The sequence below is a fragment of the Rutilus rutilus genome (genome assembly GCF_951802725.1).
Source record: "Rutilus rutilus genome assembly, chromosome: 9".
NCBI lineage: Eukaryota > Metazoa > Chordata > Actinopteri > Cypriniformes > Leuciscidae > Rutilus > Rutilus rutilus.
In genome coordinates, this window is record NC_140223.1 from 3353001 (window position 1) to 3380966 (window position 27966).

The 27966-nt window shown below is 35.2% G+C and overlaps 1 protein-coding gene across 5 annotated transcripts; it reads right to left on the reverse strand.

Annotated features, from left to right (window-relative positions):
* Positions 1 to 2179: 2179 nt before the first annotated feature.
* LOC311296913 (NLR family CARD domain-containing protein 3-like) lies at positions 2180 to 27966 on the reverse strand. 5 transcript variants are annotated; one of them, XM_084418901.1, is made up of 15 exons: positions 27853 to 27966; positions 26993 to 27089; positions 26749 to 26796; positions 25208 to 25321; positions 23063 to 23176; positions 20783 to 20896; positions 19434 to 19547; positions 17062 to 17157; positions 15144 to 16871; positions 13877 to 13957; positions 13384 to 13557; positions 9745 to 9918; positions 7838 to 8011; positions 3461 to 3634; positions 2180 to 2993 (listed from the first exon to the last, which is right to left on the reverse strand). In XM_084418901.1, the coding sequence occupies exons 2-15, from the start codon at positions 27040 to 27042 to the stop codon at positions 2987 to 2989; spliced, it is 3162 nt and encodes a 1053-aa protein (XP_084275027.1). In that variant the 5' UTR covers positions 27043 to 27089; positions 27853 to 27966; the 3' UTR covers positions 2180 to 2986. The 5 variants fall into 5 exon arrangements, with proteins under 5 accessions (XP_084275027.1, XP_084275028.1, XP_084275029.1 ...); XM_084418902.1 differs by lacking the exon at positions 27853 to 27966 and adding an exon at positions 27372 to 27481; XM_084418903.1 differs by lacking the exon at positions 26749 to 26796.

A 27966-nucleotide genomic window follows, 5' to 3' on the forward strand; every position in this document is an offset into this window, starting at 1 on the left:
TTTGTTCTTTATTTTGTTTCATTCTTTTGTTCTTTTGTTAATTAAATAATTTTCTTTTGTTCTTGTTTGTTTGTTTGTTCTTATTTTTACTTCCATATATATACATATATATATATATGTTTATTCCACAATCTGTTTACTATTTTGTTCATTCTCGTTCATTGATACTTTTCTGTTGTTTTTTATGTTTATTCTGGTGTTTATTTATTCCACTTATTTTATGTTTGTTAATTTATTATTTCGTTCATTTGCTTTTTGTTTGGTATTTATTTCATTCGATCTTTTTCTCATCTGTTGTTTATTTGTTTTCTTTTGTTCATATTTTTTCTTATACATTTAGATCTTTTGTTTATTTTTCAATTTGTTCACACTTTTGTTCATTCTCTTGCTTTTCTTATGTTTTTATTTGCTCATTTTGAGTTTATTCTGCTCTTTTTTAGCGTTTTATCTTTGTTCATTGATTATATTTTTGCACTTCCAACATTCTTTTAAATCAATCAATTCTTTTGTTCGTTCTTTCTTTTGTGTGCTAAGTTTTTCCTTTAGTTCATTATTTGTGTTATCTTCACACTTTCAATCTTTCATTCATTCTTTCAATTAGTTCACTCTTGACATAATTTGTTCAGTTTTGTCTTTGATCTTTCTACAGAATGCTGACGAATGAATTCAGTGCTTTAATGTTTATCCTCTAATCTTTCATATGTGTATTTTTCATGTTAATTATGTTGTGTAGTTTTACACACAGACACAGATGAGGCGTTAAACTCCCTCTTTCTGGATCATTAGACACACACACACACAGAAATTGTCACAAATACATCAAAAAGTTTTTAGTTACAAATTATTTATGTACATAAAATACTTAAACATACTTAAAAAACTTTCTCATCAAATGTATTTAAATAAAATACAAAATAATGCTGTGAAAAATGTACTTAATTAAAATACAAGTAATTTGCAATTTGAAAATACAACATTTACAGAATATACTTAAGTACTATTTTGAAGTGCAAGAGTAACTGTGGAGTTAGATACACGTAAGAGTATAGAGAATATCAGAATATCATTGTTTAGTGCAGAAGATGCCCTTGTAACGGGGAAGATTTGCGAGACAGCGAGAATGAGCTTCTACAGTAAAGTTGACATCTTTCTCTCTTCTGACTGCCGTAATCAATCTCTCTCTATTTTTTACCTCTTTTTGAAAGTTGTGAAAACACTGTTGTGGCATTGTTTTTTTCTTCTATTTGAGCAAATGGGAACACAAAAAAAGTATATATTTAATGCAGTCTCTCATTCACCACTATACAAGTTTACCCAACAATGACGACTTCCACTTCTGAAAAAAAACGGAAATGTGAAAAGAGTCAATAGGATGTGTTACGTGATTTGCTTGCATCTAGCCAAAAACTGTGATAGGCTATTTGGTAGTCCTATTTGTATTTTATATGTCCATGGTTCTATTAAGCTTGATAATTAAAGTTATTATATGTGAGAATAAAATTACATATTTGAATAAGTATTTTAGTCAGTAAAATACAGCCTCTCAAAGTATTTAATTACAAATTACATTAGATTTTTTTTTTTAAAGAAATACAAATGACAAAATACTCAGAAGTAATTAAATACGTATTTTAAATACATTTAATTAAAATACTGCCAATCTCTGCGCGCACACACACACACACCTTTGTGTCTAGTGAATATCTGTTTGTAGTAAAATGCGTGATTGATGTCTTACTCTAAACCCTGATCTAGATGCTTCACAACAGAACAGGCTGGAGAATCCTGCATATCCTAATGAGTATTATGTAAAATAGATTGTAGTGTATCTGTTTGTGTGTGATTGGAACAAAACGGTAAGGCAGTTCAGCAGCCGCCCTGCTGTCACAGTTACACCAAAGCACTATAATTACTGACCTGTGTGTGTGTTCAAAGACCCGATTAAACCCGTCTGCCTCTCTGATAACTGGTTTAAAGCACATTTTCTCTAGATGCAAATGAGCAACTAATGCTTTATTCTATACAAGAATTTTGTTCAAAATTAACTACATTTAAATAATAAATCAATACACAATCAATCCATCTTCCAAAACGTGTTTTTGTCTTATCCTGATTAGAGGACCAAAAGTTAACTTTAATAATGCAGACAAATATTATGACTGGATAATAAGGGAATGTGTTTAACAGGACAGATGCAGTGAGTTTATTTCAGCACAGATCCAATATAATCACAGATAATTCTGATACTGAACAAATTAAACCTGTATGTATTTTATGTACAATGTTAATTTAAAGTGTTTTTCATACAAGTAAAAAATAAACATGAATACATAAATGAAATTGTTTCATCAATCCAGCCAGTACAAGCTAAAGGTGCTGCACTTTCAGTTTCCTGTATAGTTTTGTAATAATTTTCCTAAAAATCAGATGGTGACTATTTTACAGTAGTGTTACATGAAGATGTGCTGATAGCTATTCTTAGATTTGGCAATTAAAATGACACAAATTCATTATAATAGGATACAGTAAATCAAAATCTAAAGCACAATGATGTAAATATGCACAGTGCAGAACTAAGTGCGGCTATAGTGACTAAAAGAAGAAAGTCATATACACCTTGGATGGCTTGAGAGTGTGTAAATTAATCTTTCATTAGTCTTTGCCTCCCTCTGCTGGTCAAACACAAACACACATATTGAGGCTCTATATTTTCTCTGTAACAAAACTCCAACCTTTTTTAAATTTATACTGTGCATTTATACAAATAAAATTGGTCAAGCTATGAAAAAGAAACTGTATTTTTCTGCTCTGAAATAAAAGGTGTTTCACTGCCACATCATCAGGTCTGCCAAAGTATTGTTGAAATCTAAATGAAGTCTTAATTTATAACAGTGATGTCACTGTATCTTCAGTCTCTGTTGACTGTGAGTCCCTGTATCGGATCCTTATTCACCATCAGATGATCATCAGAAGATTAGACTGTCATCTAATACCTAAAATAAAACACAAACCGTCACGTATGCAGTATGAGATATTACGGCTGTCAAATCTTTTCATAAGAAAACATAGCACTAACTAGATAAGCTATATTAATTCATACTCAAACATGATAATATATCTGATGTTCAAAGTCACTTAAAAAAAACAAAATTAACATGAAAGATCACTTTCACAAAACGGACATCTGATACATAACCAGCAGAAACGATCATTACACACCACTACAAATATCAGTTAATAAACAACCCAAGTCTCAGATTATCACAAACAGAGACAATTAAAGGATAAAAGCTTGAAATTTGCATTAATATTATTATCAGTCATAACAATATGAGCAGAATTTAAACTTCAGAGTTTAAGCTGAATTTAAGACTCATCTGATTATCTCAGACAAAATATTCACACACAAGTGGTGTTATGAAGTGAAAATATGATGAAAATTGTTAAAAACTATCGTTACCATAGAGTATTCAGTTTATAATGTGGATCATCCTTCAGATCAGAGAGCAGCTTCACTCCTGAATCTCCAAGTTCATTCCCATTCAGATCCAGTGTTCTCAGGAGTGAGGGGTTTGATCTCAGAGCTGAAGCCAGAGCAGCACAACCTTCATCTGTGACACCACAATTAATCAACCTGTAGAGAACAATGACACACATTAAGCTTATCTCCAAAGTTAAACATAACCACTTAAAAAATAATAATAATAACAATGCTATCAATATGAAATATATGCAAATACACATTAGTTCACCTTGTTAAAATACATCAGTTAGGATTAAGGGATGAAATATACCGTCTGTTCATTATGAAATCCTTATTTCTATGGAAAGTCCCCATAAAACATAGAAACCCAACGTGTGTGTGCATGGTTTTTCCTGCATTGAAAATTTTTGTCCCGCCAAAGCCTTATTTGGTCAGTTATTGTGATTTATTAGCATGTTCACAGTTGTTTTGTTGTTTTTGTACAGAGACCAGATACCACTGATGAGTCCTGCTTACTTAAACATTCATACGAGTCTCTGTACCTGACCATGGAAAAATGAAAAAGCAAACACCTTGGAAATGACAGGTATGGAGAACAGGAACTGTTTCAGGAATGGCACAAAGGTGTGTGTTTAATAATCTGCCTTTTTGTCCTTCATAATGTATCTTTGCATTATGTTGTGTTGTAAATAAATCCTAAAAATCAAAAAGTCATTCTTTTGATTTCTCCACATTCTTTGTTGAAGTTCCCTCACAGTCCCACCTGATAGGGCCATTATGGGAGGGTCTTTGTCTTCCCAGGTGTGAAACATCAATATTCATGATGATTCACGCCTCCCCGCATACAGCTCTCTTACACAAAACATGTCTTGCAGATTTTGATCAATACATTGTTTTGTGAATGAGTGGGAAGGATGATTATCACTTCGTTTTGAAGCAAATATTCTAGGCTACGTGATTAAATTATCAAAAGTCTAACGAACAAATAATCAGTATGGGTTTTATAGCCTTATTTCAGTGACTTCATTTTATTTATTTTTTACAAACCACGCATAAAGTTCTCAAAATTACAAACTTTTACATACATGCTGCTCACATATTATTGTAGCAGAGTTTGTGCTGAATACAGTGTAATTAGACTTTAGCCATGAAAATGTTACAAGTAACAGAAATAAGCACAAATGTCTTCTTACCACAGGGTTAAAACCAAAGTTATATTTGTTAACATTAGTTAATGCACTGTGAAGTAACATGAACAAAAATGAACAGCTGTATTTTTATTAACGAACATCAACAGAGATTAATAAATACAGTAATAAATGTATTGCTGGTGGATAGTTCATGTTAGTTAGCCCAATACATTAATGTTAACAAATCAAAGCTTATTGTAAAGTGTTACCAACAAATAATTTAATCAGAACACCTCTGAAATGAGAACGTAAGTGTTCTTACCTCATTTAGCAAAAGTTAACAAGATTTTGCCTTAATAATCTACAGTATTTTCAGGTTATTTATTTGACAATGTGTAGAAAAATTACCAAAAAAATAATTTAGTTCTGACTGGAGTGAGGTGAAACCATAAAAAAAGCGCAAAGCAAGTTGTTGTTACCTAGCTGCTAATTTTATTTGATTGTTGTTTATATGGTAGAAAATTAGACTATAAGTTAAAATAAACCTTTTAATGCTACCAATAAATAATTCTCAGGTCTACCAAAGAAGGATTTTATCTTATAAAGTTATAAAACCAGTGGTTAAAAAAAGAAAAAAAAAGAAAAAGAGGGTAAGAAAGGATGACAGTGTCTGTCGCCCACCACCAAAGACCATTTTTGACCCAGGAAAACCCCTGGTGTGTGTGTGTGTGTGTTTGTAAAAATTAAGGAATTCTTAATACCAAAGTAATTAATGTCTATTAAAGGCTGTATTAAAGCACTTAATGACATTTTCAGATTTTCTGTGACCTAAAGTGAGAACTATTTATGGTTAATAAGTTGTAAACTCATTATCTAACTCAACATATGAGCTAATTAAAAAAAAGAGCACTTTGTTAATTACAGTGATAATGAATGAGGAACTCAATTTTGATATAGTCAATTAATGTATTAACTACAGTTTATAAATAATTAACTATAATAGTTGATATAATAGCAAATGATATATACAAGTGCTCTGTTACTGTTAGGGTTGGGAATCGAAAATCGATTCCAATACTAGAATCGAATACTTAATATCACAAATAGGACACTTGTTTTACAATTAAAATTGATTCCTCTTATCGATTCCTTTGAGAGCATTTCAATATGACTTTAAACCAGTGGTCGCCAAACCGTTGATCTAGATCTTTATCACTGTCCCGGTAGCTCCCAAAAATAACAGAAAAGTAAGTACAAAAAACACATCAAGGCTCAAAAATTGAACTGTGCAACCTCAATTTATTTGGGAGCATTTGTGAGTACAAATAATTGTTGTGATGCAACCTTTTTTCTAGAGATGCACTGGTCGACCGGCTATAAATTGGAAATGGACGGTTCGTGCTCCAAACACACGATCGGCAACTGGACTGTTTTTAGCTTAATTTTGGCTGATCTCTATTCCAGACTCGCAAACAAATTGCATTGCAATCGTTTCCCGAAATATCATTTGTATGAAAATATTACAAAGTCTGTTAACAGGATGTTAACACAGGCCAGAGACGGGACACGCTGAAGACAGACGCAAAGAGGAGAGCACAGACGGGAAGCAGAGAAAATACCAGGCACAGCAAGATCACTGTTCGCAATGCTTGAAATAAGGAATAAAAACACCCAAAGAAACACTTTTTTCCATAAGCTCCACCTCCTGTCAGAGTGAATTTGCATTTTCATTCAGTCCGTCTGTTTTTGTTTTATGCAGGTGTCTGTGTCTTATGTAACAATTTCACAGTGCAAATACAATATGGTCTGAATTTAGCATTAAGTCTTGAAATTATGCAATATAATTTAAATCAAACACAACTGCTCATGATACATGCGTGTAGCATCTTTGTTTGGATTGTGATTAAAAATACAGTGGTTGACTAATTTCAGTTTTTTAAGGACAGTTTGGACTGTTATAGAGCAAATTAACAACAAATAAATTTGCTTTAAAAAAAAAAAAAAAAGGCAGCGGGTATCGGAATTGAAAAATCTATAGGTAGATCTTGCCTCTTGAGAGACGACTCTCGCGATGTTTTCTGTGCTGCACACACATCCAAGCACGCTCACAGAAAATGTGATTTCAATGTGATTTTAAACCATTCCAGCACGAGACGACAAACGCTGTTTTTGTTTTTTTAATTCCTGCAGCAATCTCTATAATAACACAAATCAAACAAGACAAAATTCACTTGCTCTTGACTGAATCACTTTTGTAACTATATTTGTAATGTATATTTTATTTATAAAGTACATTGTTATTTTACATTTGATTACAGTTTCTGTACCTAAATACCTGAAAATCTTAAAACACTATTTCAATCGTTTCTTTGCTTAGTTGTATCTATTTGTTGTGATTAAATTTTATTTGTTTTTTTTTACATTCCTTGCATAAGTGTTCTTTAGCCTGTTGATTTTTGTTTATGATTTTCAGCTACAATTAAATGTTCTGCAAAAAGACAAAATGTGAATGATTTAAGTTGTTTTTTTACCTTATTGTAATTGAAATCAGGAATTGATAAGAATAGGAAACGATAAGCAGGATGGAAATCAGATTCGTTACAATTCAAACGATACCCAACTCTAGTTACTGTATACTTATGATTAAGTGTTACCGTTATTTCACAAAATTAGCAAAGTAAAGATGAATTTGACTGATAGCATTATTTTAGCTTTTCAAGACTTAAATGGATATGGTGATATATTGTTATCATGAATTATTTTGGTCACGTTTATCATGTGGTGTAGTATCTGATATGGTGACAGTCCACACACCACTTTCCCCTTTTCAGCTGCAGCTACACATTATGAGGCGATGCTTATGCTTTTGAAAGGGTGGTCTGTTTGCACAAGCATTACAAGGTAAGTTGATTTACATTTAAATATTTGTGAATAAAAATAAATAAATAAAAACTCTTAATTTTATCCTGCGTTGTCTGGTTTGTTTGGCTTATTTAAATCTTAGTTTTACTTTCTTTAGGGGGATATTAATATATTAGATCTAAATGTTCCTTTTCGGGTAGACCCTTCACCCTTGCTATCTATCTCCGGCAGAATCTGACGGGCCAAGCAGGAATCTCTTGCTAAACCACTGGATGGGGCTTATTCCAAATGATATTTTGTGCACACCATATACATATTAATCATTATTCACTCAGAGTCTTTATGGTAGAAATGATCTTACCCCAGTTCCTCCAGTTTACAGTGAGGATTCTCCAGTCCAGCAGAGAGCAGCTTCACTCCTGAGTCCCCTAGATTATTAAATGACAGATCCAGTTTTCTCAGTTGTGAGGGATTTGATCTCAGAGCTGAAGCCAGAGCAGCACAACCTTCATCTGTGACACCACACTTCCACAACCTGTAAAGAAAAATGACACACTCTTTACTCTCTCAGATCAGACACATAGATTGAATCAACAGACTCATATACATGACACATATATACTCTTGCAAGTAATCAATTATCTAATCTTGTATGTTTTTAATGTAAAGATGTGTGAATGATTTACATTTGACATTTAGTGCAAGTAGTAACAAGATGAATGAAGAACTAGAACTTTCCTGCTTTTTGTAGTTTTCTCTCTTTTTATTATTTTTGTCTTAAACATATTGTTTTTATACTCTTATATGTTATAATAGAACACCTGTAATATTGTGTCATGTATGCTGATTATCAGACTCTCTTGGAGCACCACGTGTTAGAGTTTTACTTGTGATGATTAATTTCAGTTAATGACCCCTAATTGCTAATTTATCAAGAAAAGGGTGAATGTTTGTTGCAGAGTGAGCACTGAAGACAGCAATGTGCTGAAATGTTTGCCCCTGTTCATTTGTTTTTAATTCACTTACACTTTGCTCAATGCAATCCATAAAATAAAATGAATGTTTTGAAAGACTTCTGTAGTCTGTACTGAATCCAGAGTGCGGCCAGCCACCTTCTTGCTCGTTTTACACTTTATTTAAACAGATGTGATATTAAATTCATTAATGGTAATCATGTTGACTCTCAATTGTTTTAATGAATGTAATTAGGGCTTTCACAATTCTTCTATTAATTTCGAGTACTCGAGTACTCTATTAATTTCGAGTAATTTCCTCATATGCAATTTACACATGTCGAGTTTCCGGCAAAATACTGGAAGTGGTTAATTCCAAGGATGAGAATCTATCAAGCGCATTATTACAACGTTTACTAAGGCTAGGCTGCGATTCAATTGAATAAATATATGCTTTGCCGGTATTTTAATTCTCTAAGCTGCAATATTTCTCAGCATCTAAGAGTGGCTTCGTTCACAGTGAATGCTGCTCAACATGAGCTATTATCATTTATATATGTGAAGCGTCTCTAACTCAAAATCTGCATATGCTGTGACTTTAGGGCTTATAGTGTATATCTGGAAACGCAATGTGCACCATTTCATCAAATTTATCAGGTAAATCATTTATAAACCTACGCCAACACAGGAGAATGTCATTATCTTTCGAAATATGCAAACTGTTCATTGCAGTTTAAAAATAAAAGTTTAATATCTGAGTTTGAGTTTGCATGTTTGCTGTCCAAATATTCTTGTTCGAAAAATTACAGTGGCTGTAGCATTACTGTCGTAAAGATGATGTCAAATATTTAAGATTAAGTGAACATTTAAATGTTCATGTCGTTTGGCCTATATTAAATAGGGATTTGATCTGCTGTAAAGTGGAACAACAATCACCAGGCTGTTGGCGCCCTCTTGAAGGCCTTTGTTATAATCCATAATGTGATTGTTTGTACAATATATATTGTGTATTTTAACTGTATTGTTCTATATATGATTACTTGCTTTTGATACTTTATTTGAACCAAATATCATTGCCCCATTGTTATAATATATGTATTTTAAGTCATTTTAAAGGCTATTGTTTGCTTTGGTAAAAAAAATTTACCACAAAAAAAATTATCTAGTTACTCGATTACCAAGATAATCGTTAGTGACAGCCATAAGTGTAATAATAGTTTGAATCCCATATTCAATTTTGTTAGTTACTTTATGAATAAATTAAATTATAAAATTCACAGTGACTCAGTTTCATGTGAGTCTCATATAATCTTACCTCAGTTCCTCCAGTTTACAGTGGGGATTCTCCAGTACAGCAGAGAGCAGTTTCACTCCTGAGTCTCCTAGTTTGTTCTCAGACATATTCAGTTGTCTCAGGTGTGAGGGGTTTGATCTCAGAGCTGAAGCCAGAGCAGCACAACCTTCATCTGTGACACCACAATTATAAAACCTGTAGAGAACAATAACACTCTCAGAACAACAGAGACTTAATTATTAAAGAGAAACCAATAACATAAGCTCAAATCACCATGTTAGATGGATCTTGGTCGGTCACAGAGCACAAAACATAAATCATAACACACCTGCAGTCAAACTCAAGCAGGAAAAAATTATAATTGTGTTTATATTTTAAGCAGTATCTCTTTAAAACAAAACACTTAAATTGGTTAAACAATTAATTCAATAGGTCACTGTTATTCCAAGAGATTAAGAATATGTGTGAGAGAGAAATATTATATAAAAACTGTTATAACAAATTAAAACTGTATATCACATGAAAATACAGAAAATTTGTAACAGGAGAGGTTAAAGTAATGAACATTAAAGAGTAATGAATCCTCCTCTTTTAGCTCAAGTCTACATCTCAATCATTCAGAAAAATCAACTTAAATGTGTGTGGAGGGCTGTGAGAAGAAGGGAGGGAGTGGGTGTAGCAGGACAAGGCAAGGCAGGGAGAAAGAGGGGGAAGAGCAACTGTCATCTGTCAGCGGCCCATGCCGACTCACTAAATATCAGGAGTAAACTGCAGGATTTTTTATAGCTGACAAAGTTATATTCCTACTAAATACATTGAACACTATCTGTTTTTTTACCTTTACCAGTATGGGAAATGCTTTGGATTACAGCCCGGAAAGTACTGCGTAGGTAAAACAAAGTAGTAAATCTCTGTAATTATAGTGTACCTATAAAGTATGTATGTGTAGGTATAAGGGAACAAAATGTAAAGTTTGGGGAATAAATGAGTAACAACCAGGAAAATTTAACTATTTATCCAGCAAGTATTTATAACTAAGGGTTACTTATTCTAATACTATGATAGGCGACAATCTTATGTTTGGGAGCAATTTAACAAGAACAAACAGCATAGTGTACCAATATATACAGGCTGTTTTTAAGATTACAGGGTACATAGTGCATTTATACAGTCTTTTTTTATAGCAAAAGTGCACTGATTAAGTTTGGGCTTCCGTGTTTCAAGGCAAGTAAAACTAAAATGATTGCAGCTTTTTTTTTATTGTGTAAATTTGCTCTTGTTCCATGTAGTTAAAGCGTAAGTGGTGCTTGTTATTCCATGTACTCACAGGGCAAGCGTGTCTTCTGCAGACAGTAAATTAAAGTGGTGCTTGTTACCCTCGTTTCATGAAGTTACAAGGTTAAGTACAATAAAAATACATACACACAATCTGATATCACTGAATCTGAAACCTTTACTTGAAAAACAGCTTAAACACATTTACAACACTTCTTATTCATCTATTTCTTTTTTTAATCAACTTTTCATTTTAAATACTAAAGTCCTAATAGAAAGTAGCACGTTCTGTTCTTTTGTTTCTCTTGCTTGGCTTCATCCTACTCTTGTTCTTCCTCTTCATTTTCATTCTTTCCACTTATGAATCTTAAAAAAGAATCTCATGTCTCTTGCTATGATTCTGTATTATGCGTTTAAAGAAAATACAATATACATAGAAATGTAGGGCTGTAATCTCCCAGTCGATTAGTCGATTAATTGGTCGATACGTTCTGGCTCGACCAAAATTCTGATTGGTCAATTTTTTGCCGCGTTCATTTCATCAGGTGGAAAGCACTAATTGCTAATGGGAGTGTTTTAAGAGCACCCCTGTTTCACAAGTAACAGTCTGTCTTCAGAACATCCCCCTTGTTTTCACTTCTTGTGGATTAGCCCAACCCACTGGAGAAGAGAGACAGATTGAAGAAAGTAGGCTACTAGAAGGTTTGCTGAATATTATTTAATAGTGAGAGCGTTTAATTCATAGTCAGTCAGTCCTCTTCTACCATGTCAACAAACACAACGGCAGTGTGGCAGCATTTTTTTTAAATAGAAAACGGGAAAAAAGTCGAATGCAAATTTGCGCTGTGCACACTGTTTGTATTAGTTTTGAGTCTATGCTTTAATTTTCATTATGCACTTTATTTAGTTTCTGCTCTTGATCTGGTTTGTTTAATAAATATTCTTTTTTTTTTATTAAAGTGGACGTGCCTTTTGTGTTTAAGAGTAAAAGCTTTAAGTTAATAGTCTATTCGTGTCTCATCCGCAAAGCTGAGCTCCTATGTTCAAGCCCATAGACACTGGTTCAGCCTCGCTCTGTGCGACCTGCCCAGAGCGGCTGAAATTATGGTGTCTGTCAGTTATTATAATACATATGACAAAAACAATTGTCTAAATTGTTGCATATTCCTCAAAAGTTTGTGTGTTATGATATCACTAGTTGACAACAGTACTATTTTCGGAAATCACAGGCTATGATATTGTGCAGGTGCACGTGATGCAACGCTGTCAGAGCCGACAGACTCGTGTGTCAGACTCATTTCAGTGCAAAATAATGTTCAAAAACAATTTAATATACTGCAAATAGCCTACTTGTTTTTGTTTATTTATAATTAATTTAGGCGGACAACAAGGCTACCAAGTACTGCGCACAGTGCGCAGCAAATTAATTTAACGTTTTCTTTTTCCTAACGTCATTTTAGTCGATTTTTAGTTGAAAACTTCAGGATTTCAGTCGACCAAGATTTTCTTTGGTTGATTACAGCCCTATAGAAATGTTGGGGTCGTATGTATCAACATCGTTATTGCTGTATGTGCTGTTTGATGCTTCAACTTTGAGGAACCCATGAGCTTGCATTAGCAGAGATTATTTATGTTTCTAAAAACCTTTGTTTATGTTCATTTGAAGAAAGAAAGTCGTATACATCTTGGATGGCATGAGGGTAAAAGATGAATAAATGCTTAGCACATTTATTCATCTGTCTACTGTGTACTGTTTTACTTTTAACCCCTTACTGCACACCCCGCATTTTGGCATGTTGGGCATATGAGACATACCCAAAATAAAAAGGTTGCTGCTTATAAGTCATTCTGAATAGACACATATAACCAACATATATTTAGAAAGCCAACACTTGGGCGTTTACAGTTCATGACTCAGAATCATTAAAAATATTATTACAAAGACTATGCAGTGTATGTTCTCGTTAAATCATGCTGTAATGTTTCACCACGTCATAATCTGCGACATTGACACAATGTAGATCTTAAACCTCTATATTTCTATATTATCCAGTTTTCTCCAATTAAAATTAATGGACAGTGTTAATCCTGACTGCTGAGATTGAGTGTGTTTAAAGTAAAGAGCTATCAGTACTGCAGTATCACCTTAATGAGAAGCAGCTCATGTTTTCAATAATTTACAGATCAATCACCTGAACGCTTCAAACTGAAACATTTTTAATCTCTTAATTCATATGAACAGACGTAATGTCAATTTGATGAATTTGATCATGGTTCAATAGCTTTGCTTGTAACTAATGTAATATTAGTCATTTCCCTGCATTTTATTCCATTTTGATGTTACTTGCAGTGACAGTTTCATGTGAGAGTCACGTATGAACTTACCACAGTTTCTCAAGTTTACAGTGAGGATTCTCCAGTACAACAGAGAGCTGCTTCACTCCTGCGTCTCCTATATTATTCTTAGACAGAACCAGTTCTCTCAGGTGTGAGGGGTCTGATCTCAGAGCTGAAGCCAGAGCTGCACAACCTTCATCCGTGACACCACAATTATAAAACCTGTAGAGAACAATGAAACTCAGATCACTCTCGTATCAAAATAGAAAAAAATGTTTGTTCCTAATTTTGTTAGGAATTTTTTTTTAAACAATTTATTCAATATATCAGTTAGTTTTACAATATATAATATAAATGTATATATTTGAAAATAAATTTCTCACACAAATGTAAATGTAGTTGTGTTTATCACAAATTAAGTCAGAAAGGTGGAGGGTTTAAAAGCTGAAGTGTGATATTTATATATTTTTTGTTAAACCATTAATTTAGAATTAAGAATTGTAATGTTTTAACAGTGATGATTGTTCTCAGTGTTACTTACTCAGCTGATCTAGTTGCTGTAACCACAGGTAGCAGCTTCTGAAGAACTTCATCTGCTGTATTTTGTGCTTTCAGAGTGACACTATTTGAAAATAAAAAACAATTATTAATAATAATAATAATAATTAATATCATAAATAAACCAAACACTACATACCTTACTAAACACCCTCATATATTTTGTTAAATTACACACTGCTTTATAAAGGGTAGGCAAAAAAGTTTAGTATCTAACTGTAGAAGCTACTAAACGTATTCTTTTTATTGTTAATGTTGCTGTGGCATGTCTATTAGTCTGCATTTACACTACAACACTTAGTGCGCAGGTCTATTTTGACATACCAGATTTTTTTTTTGTCCCAATGCGTTGTTATGGTTATTACTTTGTCAACCATCGCTATTTCAGGAGAGACTCGCAGAACAAGAATTTAATGGATTCACTCCCACAATCAGACATCCCAACTCTCCTGGAAGTTCTGTGTCTCCCATATATTGATATTGGGTGCTCCTCAAACGGAAGGCTGCATCCTAGTGAGGTTGTGTCTTTCCTGGTCCAGTCCTTCTGAGGCGGGTAGGCTCTAATCCTCAGCATTAAACACTAGAGTGAGACGGTCTAGTAGGTGCGCATGGTTCCATCACACATGTTCCCACCCCCCAGAATTTCGGCACTAAAATACTATTAAAATAACATTTTTGGAAAAATACATCGTTTTAAAATCTTTATATTAACTGCCCTTTTTATTAATGCAATACAGTGAATGACAGATGTGTGTGTCTCCCAGTAGCTTACATTATTGCCAGTTTAATGTTAAGTGATTTTTATACCAAAACAAAAGATAACATATACCTTCATCTCCAAAAACAATATTTTTGTCTTTTATTTCATAATGAACTTGAATAAGCTCAGTACCGACTCACTTCCCATCAGTTTTTTCCTGAATTGAAAGGTGTGCAAAGGATTGTGGGAGATTATAGGACACGAAGGATACACTTGATGCATCCTTCAAAAGGAGCTGAATTAAGGATGCAAAATGAAGGCTGCCTTCAAAGGATCCTTCAAATTGAGACAGCCTTCACAGGTGCTTGAAAATGTGCCACCCGATATTTGCAGCCTTACTAGGACTTAATTCTGTTTGAGAAGCACCCGCAAATTAAGTACAATATCCCAAAAATCAATCTTTGCCCTGTGATTTAAAAACCTCTGATCTCTTAGTTTCTCTTTGTTCATAATGTTTTAGACTGTAATGATTGTACTCAGTGTTACTTACTGTTCATTTTCAGCTCCAATTAAGTTGTACAACTTAAACTCATGCATTGTCTGCTCTGAGGTCAACAACACAAAAACTAAAGCTGACCACTGGGATGAGGAAAGTTTCACATTACGTAATCCTCCACGGCTCATATGAGGTTGAGCTTCATTTACTAGTGAAAGATCACCCAGTTCATTCAGACAGTGAAACAGATTGATGTATTTATCTGGAGAGGGATTCTCACTGATCTTTTCTTTAATATAGCGAATTGTTTTCTCATTGTTGTGAGAGCTGTTTGCTGTCTGTGTCTTTAGTTCTTGTAAGAGACTCTGATTAGACTCCACTGACAGACCCAGAAGGAAACGAAGGAAAAGGTCCAGATGCCCATTTTTACTGTCTAAAGCCTCATCCACAGCTCTCTGATGGAGATCAGATAGGGAAACTGTGTCTCCATTAGTTGGTTTGGTAACCTGGTCAAACACATTGATGTTATTGTTGATAAAGGAGAGATGCACATATAGAGCTGCTAGATGTTCCTGAATGCTCAGATGAACAAAGCAGAAGACTTTCCCCTGACACAAGCCCAACTCCTCTCTGAAGATCTGAGTGCACAATCCTGAGTAAACTGATGCTTCTGTCTCATCAATGCCACACTCTCTCAAGTCTTCCTCATAGAAGATCAGGTTGCCTTTCACAAGCTGCCGATAAGCCAGTTTCCCCAGTTTGACAATCATGTCTTCATCTTTCACTTTCTTCTCATAGTCCTTCTCATGTTTGATGTTGGTCTGAATGAGCAGGAAGTGTGTGTACATTTGAGTGAGAGTCTTGGGAATCTCTCCTCTCTCTGCTTCACTCAACATCTTCTCTAGAACAGTGGCTGAGATCCAGCAGAACACTGGGATGTGGCACATAATGAAGAGGCTCCTTGATGACTTCAGGTGTGAGATGATCCTGTGGGCCAGACTCTGATCACTGATTCTCTTCCTGAAGTATTCCTCTTTCTGTGGGTCACTGAAGCCTCGTACCTGTGTCACTCGATGGACACACTCAGAGGGGACGAGATCCGCTGCTGCTGGCCTGGAGGTGATCCAGATGAGAGCAGAGGGAAGCAGATTCCCCACAATGAGGTTCGTCAGCAGCACGTCCACTGAGGCTGATTCAGTCACATCACACAACCTCACATCGCTCTGAAAATCCAGAGACAGACGACACTCATCCAGACCATCAAATATGAATGAAACTTTATACTTATCACTGGATATGTCCATTTCTTTGGTTTCAGGGAAAAAGACATGAAGAAGATCTGAAAGACTGAGTGTTTTGTCCTTCATCAAGTTGAGCTCTCTGAAAGGAAGTGGAAATATGAGCTGGACGTCCTGATTCTCTTTCCCTTCAGCCCAGTCCAGGATGAACTTCTGCACAGAGACTGTTTTCCCAATGCCAGCGACTCCCTTTGTCAGCACAGTTCTGATGGGTTTGTCTTGTCCAGGTAAAGGTCTAAAGATGTCACTGCATTTGATCGGTGTGTCCTCCGTTTCTGCTCTCCTGGACTGTGTCTCAATCTGTCTCACCTCATGCTCATTATTGATCTCTCCACTTTCACTCTCTGTGATGTAGAGCTCTGTGTAGATCTCATTCAGGAGTGTTGGGTTTCCCTGCTTTGATATTCCCTCATACAAACACTCAAACTTCTTTCTCAGATTTGATATCAACGTGTTGAAGACTTCAGGAAGTTCAGAGTCATGGCTGTAAGATTAAAATAACAGATTATTACAAATGTTATTGAAGTAAAAAGCCATAAATTACTAAACGGATTACTTGTTTGTTGTATTAAGGGACACAGAACATCATTGGGCTTCTTTCAATTATTAGTCTTGAGTGATGTGCATCGCAACACCTAAAATTAAACAAAAACAACAAAAGTCCTATATTTTACCTGAAAACAGGATACATGCTTTCATTAAAGTCTTGTGGTTGAATCACAGGCTTGAATACAGTTCTGTTTTTAACTGGTCTGGATGGAAGATTTGACCTTAAATCAGAATGAAGAGGGTAAAAAAAAAAAATCACACACTGAAAAAGACACACTGATATTGATGTAATTGTGTCATTAACGGAGTAACTTACCAACAGCTTTTACAGAGTGTAAATGCACTGCTGTATATTAATAACAATTGCTGTATAAAAATAACAATCCAAAATCGGATCGCACTGCATTGTAAAAGGGGTGAATCGTGTCGCAACTGTATACTTCATATGTATTGTTGTCGCAACTTCATATGTATCTTTAATGTATCGTATCGTTCGCTATGCATCGACTGAACTGTTTTAGAACCAAGTAAAATAAAAAGTATACAGACCTACAAACTTGTATATGTTTTTTACTGGAATATTCTGTCTTAGGAAAGACCAGGGAGTGCTGCAAAACTTTTGCTTTAACATCTGTGTCTCAAACTTACAATGTAGCAGGTACATGTGGGAATAATTGTAATCAAATTGTACTTTCATTGAAATCTACTATGCGTCCCTAAACTGGATTTGTGTCAAGTGCAAAGAATGCAAGTGTCGAGATTGAGTGCGTCAGATATAGTACGTATCATTCGTTTACTGTTGACGACTAGGCGTGCGTAGACAGAATCACTGATTGTAGTCAGAAGTGTGTAACCTGCTAGTTTACACCAATGCGACAATAGTTGTTATAATGATAACTATTTACTTCAGTGTTTCTGTCAGTTTCCTGTAGCTCAGCTGCTGAAATTCCAGTGAAAACAACTTCTAGCTTTCAGACACTATATAACACAATATGCTTTTTTCTTGTTCTTGTTTTACCACATGGATAAACGTAATGTGAACGGTCTCTTACAGGTAAAAAAACAGACGGCAGGGGCTTGTGTGAACAGCATATTTGTGAATTTACCAGGAAGGTCATTCTGGCAATTCTACAGTCATTTACTGTGTGAAAGGGCTAATGTTACAACCTCCCTTACTGGTAAATTGCCAGAACAAATTTACCACCTCTCTCTTACCAGTAACGGCTGCATGTGTGAAAGGGGCTATCTAGAGGTAGATTACAAATTACAATCCAAATTACATACAGTGGTTGATCCGCGGAATTAGCAATTTGGTAGATTATTCTATCCGTTATGTTTTTCTCCTGGTCTTCTAATAGTGCTAACAACTTGAGCAAAATATCCTAAGATAATTATAATTCTTGTCTAATCAAATTATTGTACCTGATCTGATCTTGTATACATAACACCAAATTTGCTGTTGTGCTTTTAACCCCTTAACCACTGAAGGCATTTTTAGAGTTGTTTTGTCTGAGTGACTAACACAAAACTAAAGACTCATAACTCCAAAACTATAACAAGGAGAGTCAAAAGGGTAGGTATCGTTTGATAGAACTCTTTTCAAATTTTTTGAAAATATAAATTACATTACATTTGGACATTCTCCTGCCGAGAAACTGCTGATAAATACAAAAAAAATATATATAATTTTTATCAGGATTTAGTATATTCTTCAAAAACAGGATATTTTCTAAAACGAAGGAATAAATTATTATTTTTCATTGAAAGACAATTAAATACATTCTCCAAAAATGTTGAGGTAAATTCACAATATATATTTGTATAAGAGATTCAGTGGACGAATACATTGATTAATTATCCAAAATTGATTCCTTGAAGGTTCCTTGAATTGATACATTTTCCCAAATGAATCAGGTAATTACGATTAATACTAATTCATAATTTTAACCCTTCAAGCTTAACTTTACCTGTATTCTAATACAGGTTTTTTTTTTTTTTTTTTTTTTTTTTCAGTTTTTTAGTCGATGAATGATTTTCTTTTGCTTTGTGTTTTCGGTTGCTTGATTATCATTAATGACATGCTTATATGAGGCTGTTGTCACTTTAAGACCATATAAATTGATCTAATATAATAATTAAAAAAAAAAATTACACATAAGTGTGTATTTGACCGGTCTGACCGGACTGAATTCAGCACGAGTGCGCTTTGGATGTGCACCAAAGAAAGCCGCCTGCCAGAACCGAATTCAATTCAAACATGTCCCTCTCTTTCTTCTCATTCATCCAGTGTTTCTTTGCTGCTCTATGGTGTTTAAGCAGTCCTGCGCTGCATGGATACATTTACAAACAGAAAAACTATGTAGAAAAATCTCCATCTATTGACATCGTCATATCGCCCAGCCCTACTCCGCACTTCCTCTTAAAAAGAAAACCTGTTCTAATACAAAAAAATCTAATACTATAAGCACATCTTTTATAGAAATGTTATTCTGAGTACCTGATACAAGGCCGTTTGTCTCCACTCTTAAAATATAGTGGCTGTTCCATAGAGCCGTTACTCTTCATAGACACACAGCTGGACTCTGGGTTTGAGCTCTTCTGCTGGACTGAACTGGAACAGAGAACAGATTCAGTTTAATTCTTTACATTAAAATGGTTCCTATCATACAGAATGAACACATTAATCTAAACACGTTCATATTGCATGCCCTAAAGATGCTGGGGTGGCAGTGGCACCGCTGCTTCCAGCTATATTTATTATAAATAGTTGTCTCTCATTGTGCTTCCCTGTGAACTAGTTTTCCTGAGTTGTCTGATAAGTCATTATGTTCACCTGTCATCTAGAAATGTTAACAGAAATGTTAAAGAAATGTTTAGCACCATAAATGTCTTCACTGTCTTTTTTAAAAATTGACTGCACATTTACAAAGCGAGTCAGAGAGCATAACTATATCATTAGTCACACCACACTTAACATCCCATAAAAACAAGATTTAAAATGGAATGGACTCCAAGATGTAAATCAAGACAGCACTAAACTGGGGATTCAGTATATTCTTCAAAAACAGGATATTTTCTAAAACGAAAGAATAAATTATTATTTTTCATTGAAAGACAATTAAATACATTCTCCAAAAATGTTGAGGTAAATTCACAATATATATTTGTATAAGAGATTCAGTGGACGAATACATTGATTAATTATCCAAAATTGATTCCTTCAAGGTTCCTTGAATTGATACATTTTGCCAAATGAATCAGGTAATTACGATTAATACTAATTCATAATTTTAACCCTTCAAGCTTAACTTTACCTGTATTCTAATACAGGTTTTTTTTTTGTTGTTGTTGTCTTTTTCAGTTTTTTAGTCGATGAATGATTTTCTTTTGCTTTGTGTTTTCGGTTGCTTGATTATCATTAATGACATGCTTATATGAGGCTGTTGTCACTTTAAGACCATATAAATTGATCTAATATAATAATTAAAAAAAAAAATTTACACATAAGTGTGTATTTGACCGGTCTGACCGGACTGAATTCAGCACGAGTGCGCTTTGGATGTGCACCAAAGAAAGCCGCCTGCCAGAACCGAATTCAATTCAAACATGTCCCTCTCTTTCTTCTCATTCATCCAGTGTTTCTTTGCTGCTCTATGGTGTTTAAGCAGTCCTGCGCTGCATGGATACATTTACAAACAGAAAAACTATGTAGAAAAATCTCCATCTATTGACATCGTCATATCGCCCAGCCCTACTCCGCACTTCCTCTTAAAAAGAAAACCTGTTCTAATACAAAAAAATCTAATACTATAAGCACATCTTTTATAGAAATGTTATTCTGAGTACCTGATACAAGGCCGTTTGTCTCCACTCTTAAAATATAGTGGCTGTTCCATAGAGCCGTTACTCTTCATAGACACACAGCTGGACTCTGGGTTTGAGCTCTTCTGCTGGACTGAACTGGAACAGAGAACAGATTCAGTTTAATTCTTAACATTAAAATGGTTCCTATCATACAGAATGAACACATTAATCTAAACACATTCATATTACATGCCCTAAAGATGCTGGGGTGGCAGTGGCACCGGGGCTTGGGCCCGTCATCGCTGCTTCCAGCTATATTTATTATAAATAGTTGTGTCTCATTGTGCTTCCCTGTGAACTAGTTTTCCTGAGTTGTCTGATAAGTCATTATGTTCACCTGTCATCTAGAAATGTTAAAGAAATGTTTAGCACCATAAATGTCTTCACTGTCTTTTTTAAAAATTGACTGCACATTTACAAAGCGAGTCAGAGAGCATAACTATATCATTAGTCACACCACACTTAATAACATCCAAAAAAAGCAAGATTTAAAATGGAATGGACTCCAAGATGTAAATCAGGACAGCACTAAACTGGGGATTCAGTATATTCTTCAAAAACAGGATATTTTCTAAAACGAAGGAATAACTTTTCATTGACAGACAATTAAATACATTCTCCAAAAATGTTGAGGTAAATTCACAATATATATATTTGTATGAGAGATTCAGTGGACGAATACATTGATTAATTATCCGAAATTGATTCCTTCAAGGTTCCTTGAATTGATAAATTTTCCCAAATGAATCAGGCAATTACGATTAATACTAATTCATAATTTTAACCCTTCAAGCTTAACTTTACCTGTATTCTAATACAGGGGGGGGGTTTTTGTGTCTTTTTCAGTTTTTAAGTCGATGAATCATTTTCTTTTGCTTTGTGTTTTCAGTTGCTTGATTATCATTAATGACATGCTTATTTGAGGTTGTTGTCACTTTAAGACCATATAAATTGATCTAATATAATAATGATTTTTTTTTTTTTTTTTTTACACATAGGTGTGTATTTGACCGGTCTGACCGGACTGAATTCAGCACGAGTGTGCTTTGGATGTAGGGGTGTGAACCTACACTGGTCTCACGGTTCGGTTCGATTACGATTATCATGTCATCGATTCAGTTCAATTCGATATCACAATGCATCGCGATGCACCGCATCCTCAATTTAAAATTTCTCTTCAAAAGTGATGTGTGCGCACGTGTGTGTGTGCTTGGGAAGTCGCAGTGACAGAAACAGTGACATTCCAGTTAAAGTTTCAAGGGAGTAAAGCTTGTTTATGCCATTAAGAAAAGGAAAATCTGTCAAATAAATTTTGTTTTACAAAAATGTTCATTTAAAAGCAGCGCTCATTAATCAGTGTAGGCTATTATGTTACCATTAAAGATCCGCGCATCAACCGTCGCCGAGTCCGCTGTTGAAGGTGACGATCATCCATTTATAATCACGCGTAACAACACAGAACAATTGTAATTTGAATATCGGGTGCGGATACTTAAATCAGAGAATATTATTGGGGCGGGTGGACTGTTTATTTTTGGCTGCGGATTCGGCGTTGGAGCTCATCCGCGCATCTCTCTGACTCTGCCAGGCGTTAACAGCTTGGGGTGAAAACGGCTAACGTGGTTTATGAAGTTATTGGTATTAGCCTACCTCCTGCATATTCTATTTGTGTGTGACATGAGCGCACAGTACAGCGCGTGTCTTCTGCAGGTCGTGCTTACCAGGTTGTTCCTAAAAGCCGAAACGTGCCAGATGTCGGCTTTTAAAGTAGTTGGAGAATTTTTAATATTCTCGCACTCGCGTCTCGCCTCCCTCTGCCATTGTATGCTTCCGCCACAATGCACGTACGTGACAAATGACGTCAGAAAAGTCCGTACATTATAATCGTTATGGTCTATTACTGAACCGATACCGAATCGTCCTCGTCTGCATCGCGATGCATCGTAGAAACGATTAATTTTGACACCCCTATTTGGATGTGCACCAAAGAAGGACGCCTGCCAGAACCGAATTCAGTTCAAACATGTCCCTCTCTTTCTTCTCATTCATCCAGTGTTTCTTTGCTGCTCTATGGTGTTTAAGCAGTCCTGCGCTGCATGGATACATTTACAAACAGAAAAACTATGTAGAAAAATCTCCATCTATTGACATCGTCATATCGCCCAGCCCTACTCCGCACCTCCTCTAAAAAAGAAAACCTGTTCTAATACAAAAAATCGAATACTATAAGCACATCTTTTATAGAAATGTTATTCTGAGTACCTGATACAAGGCCGTTTGTCTCCACTCTTAAACAATAGTGGCTGATCCATAGAGCCGTTACTCTTCATAGACACACAGCTGGACTCTGGGTTTGAGCTCTTCTGCTGGACCGAACTGGAACAGAGAACAGATTCAGTTTAATTCTTTACATTAAAATGGTTCCTATTATACAGAATGAACACATTAATCTAAACACATTCATATTACATCAAAAAGCACTTTGAGGAAACTTTGATATTTTTCTTCAATATTTTATGTTAGTATTAAAGGCTCATTAATTAAGTTTCGCCACTTATGATCGCTTATTTAAAACAAAGGCGTAGCTTGACGACACCGTGAATGAGATAGCAATCATGGGAGTTGTCATCTTTAGTTCTATTTAATTTGTTTAATAATTAGGTTAATGGTGATAATGGCACCAGCTGCTGCTGTTAATGTGGTGTATTCAAATCACTTTGACAGTCCATTTCCATTTACACAGTTTAAATGCATTGCCTGTTGTGCACAGTTGGCAGTGGCACCGGGGCTTGGGCCGGTCATCGCTGCTTCCAGCTATATTTATTATAAATATTAGTGTCAGAGTTGTGTGATAAGTCATTATGTTCACCTGTCATCTAGAAAGGAAGGTAATAGAAATGTTATAGAAATGTTAACAACATAAAATGACTTTACTTGTGTTTTTAAAAATTGTATTGAAAATTTACAAAGAGAGCATAGCAATATCATTAGTCACACCACACTTACTAACATCCCAAAAAAGCAAGATGTAAATCAGGACAGCACTAAACTGGGGATTCAGTATATTCTTCAAAAACAGGATATTTGATCAAACTAAGGAATAACTATGATTATTTTTCATTTAAAGCCAATTAAAGACATTCTCCAAACATTTTGAGGTAAATTCACAATATAGTAAAAAAAAGCTTTTCAAGAGTTTCAATAAAGGAAGAACAAACTGAAATCTCTTCTGTAAAAATTCCACTATGGATATTTCCTAAACAGGATTTTGTAACCTTTGGGCTAACAGGGAATGTCAGAAAGAAATTAAATAAAAAACCCTCAACATCACCAAAGGTTATATCACTGAAAATCACCAACAATACTTTTGTTAGCCTACACAGTTGAACCCACGATAATTTTTTTTTGCTGTATCGCCCAGCCCTACCCAGTTCCGTGCCCAGAATATCAATCTGATCAATATTGAATTATTATGGTTTATGGACAAATCGGTGCTAATTTAATAGAACTGACAGATATTTGTATGAGAGATTTGGTGGACGAATACATTGATTAAATATCCGAAATTGATTCCTTCAAGGTTCCCCAAATGAATCAGGTAATTACGATTAATACTAACTAATCATTTTAACCTGTCTAGCTAATCTTTCCCTGTATTCTAATACAGAGGTTTTCAAAGTCGGTGAATTATTTTATTTTTATTTTCTGTTGTTTGATTAACAATGACGTGCTTGTGTGAGGCTGCTGTCACTTTAAGACCTTATACATGGATCATTTCATTTTGACACATAAATGTGTGTATTTGACCAGTCCGGCCAAACTGAATTCAGCACATGCGCACTTTGGATGTGCACCACAGAAAGCCTCCTGCCAGAACTGAATTCAGTTCTCTGTCGCAGTTAATTGTGCTTTTAATAACTCAAACACGTTCCGCTTTTTCTTCTCAATCATCCAGTGTTTCTGGTGCTGCTCTATGGTGTTTAAGCAGTCCTGCGCTGCATGGATACATTTACAAACAGATAAACTACGTCGAAAAATCTATTGACATCGTCATATCGCCCAGCCCTACTCCGCAGCTCCTCTTTAAAAAAACCCTGTTCTCATACAAAAATGTAATACTATAAGCCAGGGGTGTCAAACTCAGTTCCTGGAGGGCCACAGCCCTGCAGAGTTTAGCTTCAACCCTAATTAAACACACCTGATCAGCTAATCAAGTCCTTCAGGCTTATTTGAAAACTGCAGGTGTGTGTGTGTGTGTGTGTGTGTGTGTGTGTGTGTGTGTGTGTGTGTGTGTGTGTGTGTTGAAGCATGGTTGGAACAAAACTCTGTAGGGCTGTGGCCCTCGAGGAACTGAGTTTGACACCTGTGCTATAAGCACATCTTTTATTGAAATGTTATTCTGAGTACCTGATATAAGGCCGTTTGTCTCCACTCTTCAAATATAGTGGCTGATCCATAGAGTGGTTACTCTTCATAGACACACAGCTGGACTCTGGGTTTGAGCTCTTCTGCTGGACTGAACTGGAACAGAGAACAGATTCAGTTTAATCCTTTATATTACTGTGTTCATTCTTTATGATAGGAACCATATTAATATAAACACATTCATCTTTCATCAAAAAGCACTTTGAGGAAACTATATGATATTTTTATTTAATATTTCATGTTAGCATAAAGGCACATTATGTAAGTTTCGCCGCTAAAGATCCCATACAAAACAAAGGCACAGATTAAACAGTGGAAAGCAATCATATTCATAGATGAGGTAATGTATTAGAGTTTTATTAATGTTTCTGTGGTATGAAGCAGGGCATGCCGAGAGACTGAGACATTTTACGTTTCTGTTTTTATTATGCTTATATGCCGCTGCCACACCTGTTGTTTTGCCGTTTATGATTATTTTACGATAAAACGTGCATTTAAAAGGTGCAATAAGTTAAAATCACCAAAACAAACACGGCCCCAACCCAAAAGGGTAACACCAGTGTTTCCAATTTGGGGATCACCTAATTTAAAGGGATACTCCACTTTTTTCGGAAATATGCTCATTTTACAACTCCCCCAGAGTTAAACAGATGAGTTTTACCGTTTTAGAATCCATTCAGCCGAACTCCGGGTCTGACGGTACCACTTTTAGCATAGCTTAGCATAGATCATTGATTCAGACGAGTCCAGTAGCATTTCTTTCAAAATGTGACGCAGCGCCTAAAAATAGTCCCCAGCTCGGTAACTTCTTCCAACGTGACCGGGACTAAGTTTGTCTAACCTATTAGACCTATTTTCAGGCGCTGCGTCATATCATTACGCCTGCTGGACTCATGGTACAGCCACACAGTTCCTTGATTATTACGCCGGAATGAGAGTAGTTCCTAGCCATATAGGCTTAGAAAATCGCAACTTTTCATTTTCTGTCGATCTTAGTACACAGTTTAACTACAGAAGAGTCAAGTTTTAAATAGGAAAAATATTGAAACTCTTTGGTCATTTTGAAAGAAATGCTACTGGACTCGTCTGAATCAATGATCTATGCTAAGCTATGCTAAAAGTGGTACCGTCAGACCCGGAGTTCGGCTGAATGGATTCTAAAACGGTAAAACTCATCTGTTTAACTCTGGGGGAGTTGTAACGTCTTTAACGTCTTTATCCTTGTTGCTGAACTATATATTAATTTTGTGACAAGGAGCTATTTTGGCTATATTTAAATAAAATTAGTTTATTAATTTATTTTTTATTTGGGGCAATTTGTCCTGCATTTTACATAGGCCTACAAACATAGTTCAATAAACACTATGGATTCATAGTTGAATCCTAATAGCAAATATAAAGAAATTAATATTTCACGAGGAGTTAAAAAAGCTCATTTGTGTGTGATTGCATTTCAGTCTTAATTTCCCTTGACGAAGTGTGAGATCATGCGCCGCAAACCCACACATTTTTTAAAAACATACCAAGCATAGGTCTGCCTGTTAAATGCAAGAGACTCTCCAAATATAGAGCTGAAAAAAAAAAGGTTATCAGTGTGTCTGTCCAGTAACTAATTATGTTACTGCACTGCATTTAAAAAAAAAAAATTTCAATTGCTCATGGTGGACTGTCTGATTAGCATATGGCCGATTATAGCCAAGACCAATGCTGCAAAAGGGCACAATCTTTTTCTGTAATACAATATTTAACAGTGTTTGTTGAAAGTACCTGCGTCCTGTAGAAAGAGCTCCATCTCTGGATCCTTGTGAATCAGCCATGATGAAGCTGCAGGAGAATCTGACAAGTCTGATCTCCTCCACAGACTCTGAATGAAAAAACATTAATCATTTTCTTCAATAATAACCTTCATAATTTAGCTGAACATATCTGGAATGTGGGAGAAACAGGACCATGTGACTGCTTTAAGCTCAGTCATATGTTTACACATGTACTGTTAAACTTCTGAGAATCGCAGACATCACCAAACACAAAAGAACTATTGAAGTGAAAGAAACCCGTTATTAAAGATTCAAACAAACAAGCACTTAAAATGTCCTCCAGAGATTAATATTACTATAAGAGCAAGTCACCACACATGAACACTCACCTTGATCAAACTTTTACAAGATAACGGTTCTCCAATCCTCCAGCTTTAACATCATAAAGTATAAATTCCTGAATAAACTTTGATAAACGTTTCTATTAAACACTGTGCTCTGTTTTTCTGTTTCGTGTTCATTTTTTTTATCTGATTAAAATGGCGACAGGTTACCTAACTTACTTTCACTTTCCACTTGTGGAGAGAGAGAGCGAGAGAATATGTTTGGGGGGTTAGGCTATGTGTTGTTGTTTTGTTTTGTTTTTGGGAAGGGGGGTAATTGTTTGATTTGGTGTTCTCTCTCGCTCATTTCGTTAAGACGTTTCGCTCATTTGCTAATGACACGGGAGTAAGTTATCCATGACTCATAATTTCACTCGAGCGGATTTCTGACCAGAATACTCGATTATTTATAATATACAGATTATAATATACAGATATAGATATATCTAATCAATCTTAAACATGTAAGGAATAATATTGAACTCACTTTTCTCGAGTGAACGCACACGGCCTGTGATAAACACTGTAGCGAGACTTCCCGGACAAACTTCACTGCGTCACAAAACCTTCTTCTTCTGTGTTTATTCTTGGCGGGTCGCAG

Bases quoted from the DNA above. Each gene is read 5' to 3' on its own strand.
- LOC311296913 (XM_084418901.1), bottom strand. From the start codon at position 27,042: ATGGCTGATTCACAAGGATCCAGAGATGGAGCTCTTTCTACAGGACGC. The intron at 25,322-26,748 runs GTATGTTTTTAA...TCTCTGTTCCAG, and splicing joins AACAGGCAGACCTATGCTTG to TTCAGTCCAGCAGAAGAGCT. The intron at 23,177-25,207 runs GTACTCAGAATA...TCTCTGTTCCAG, and splicing joins GACAAACGGCCTTATATCAG to TTCGGTCCAGCAGAAGAGCT.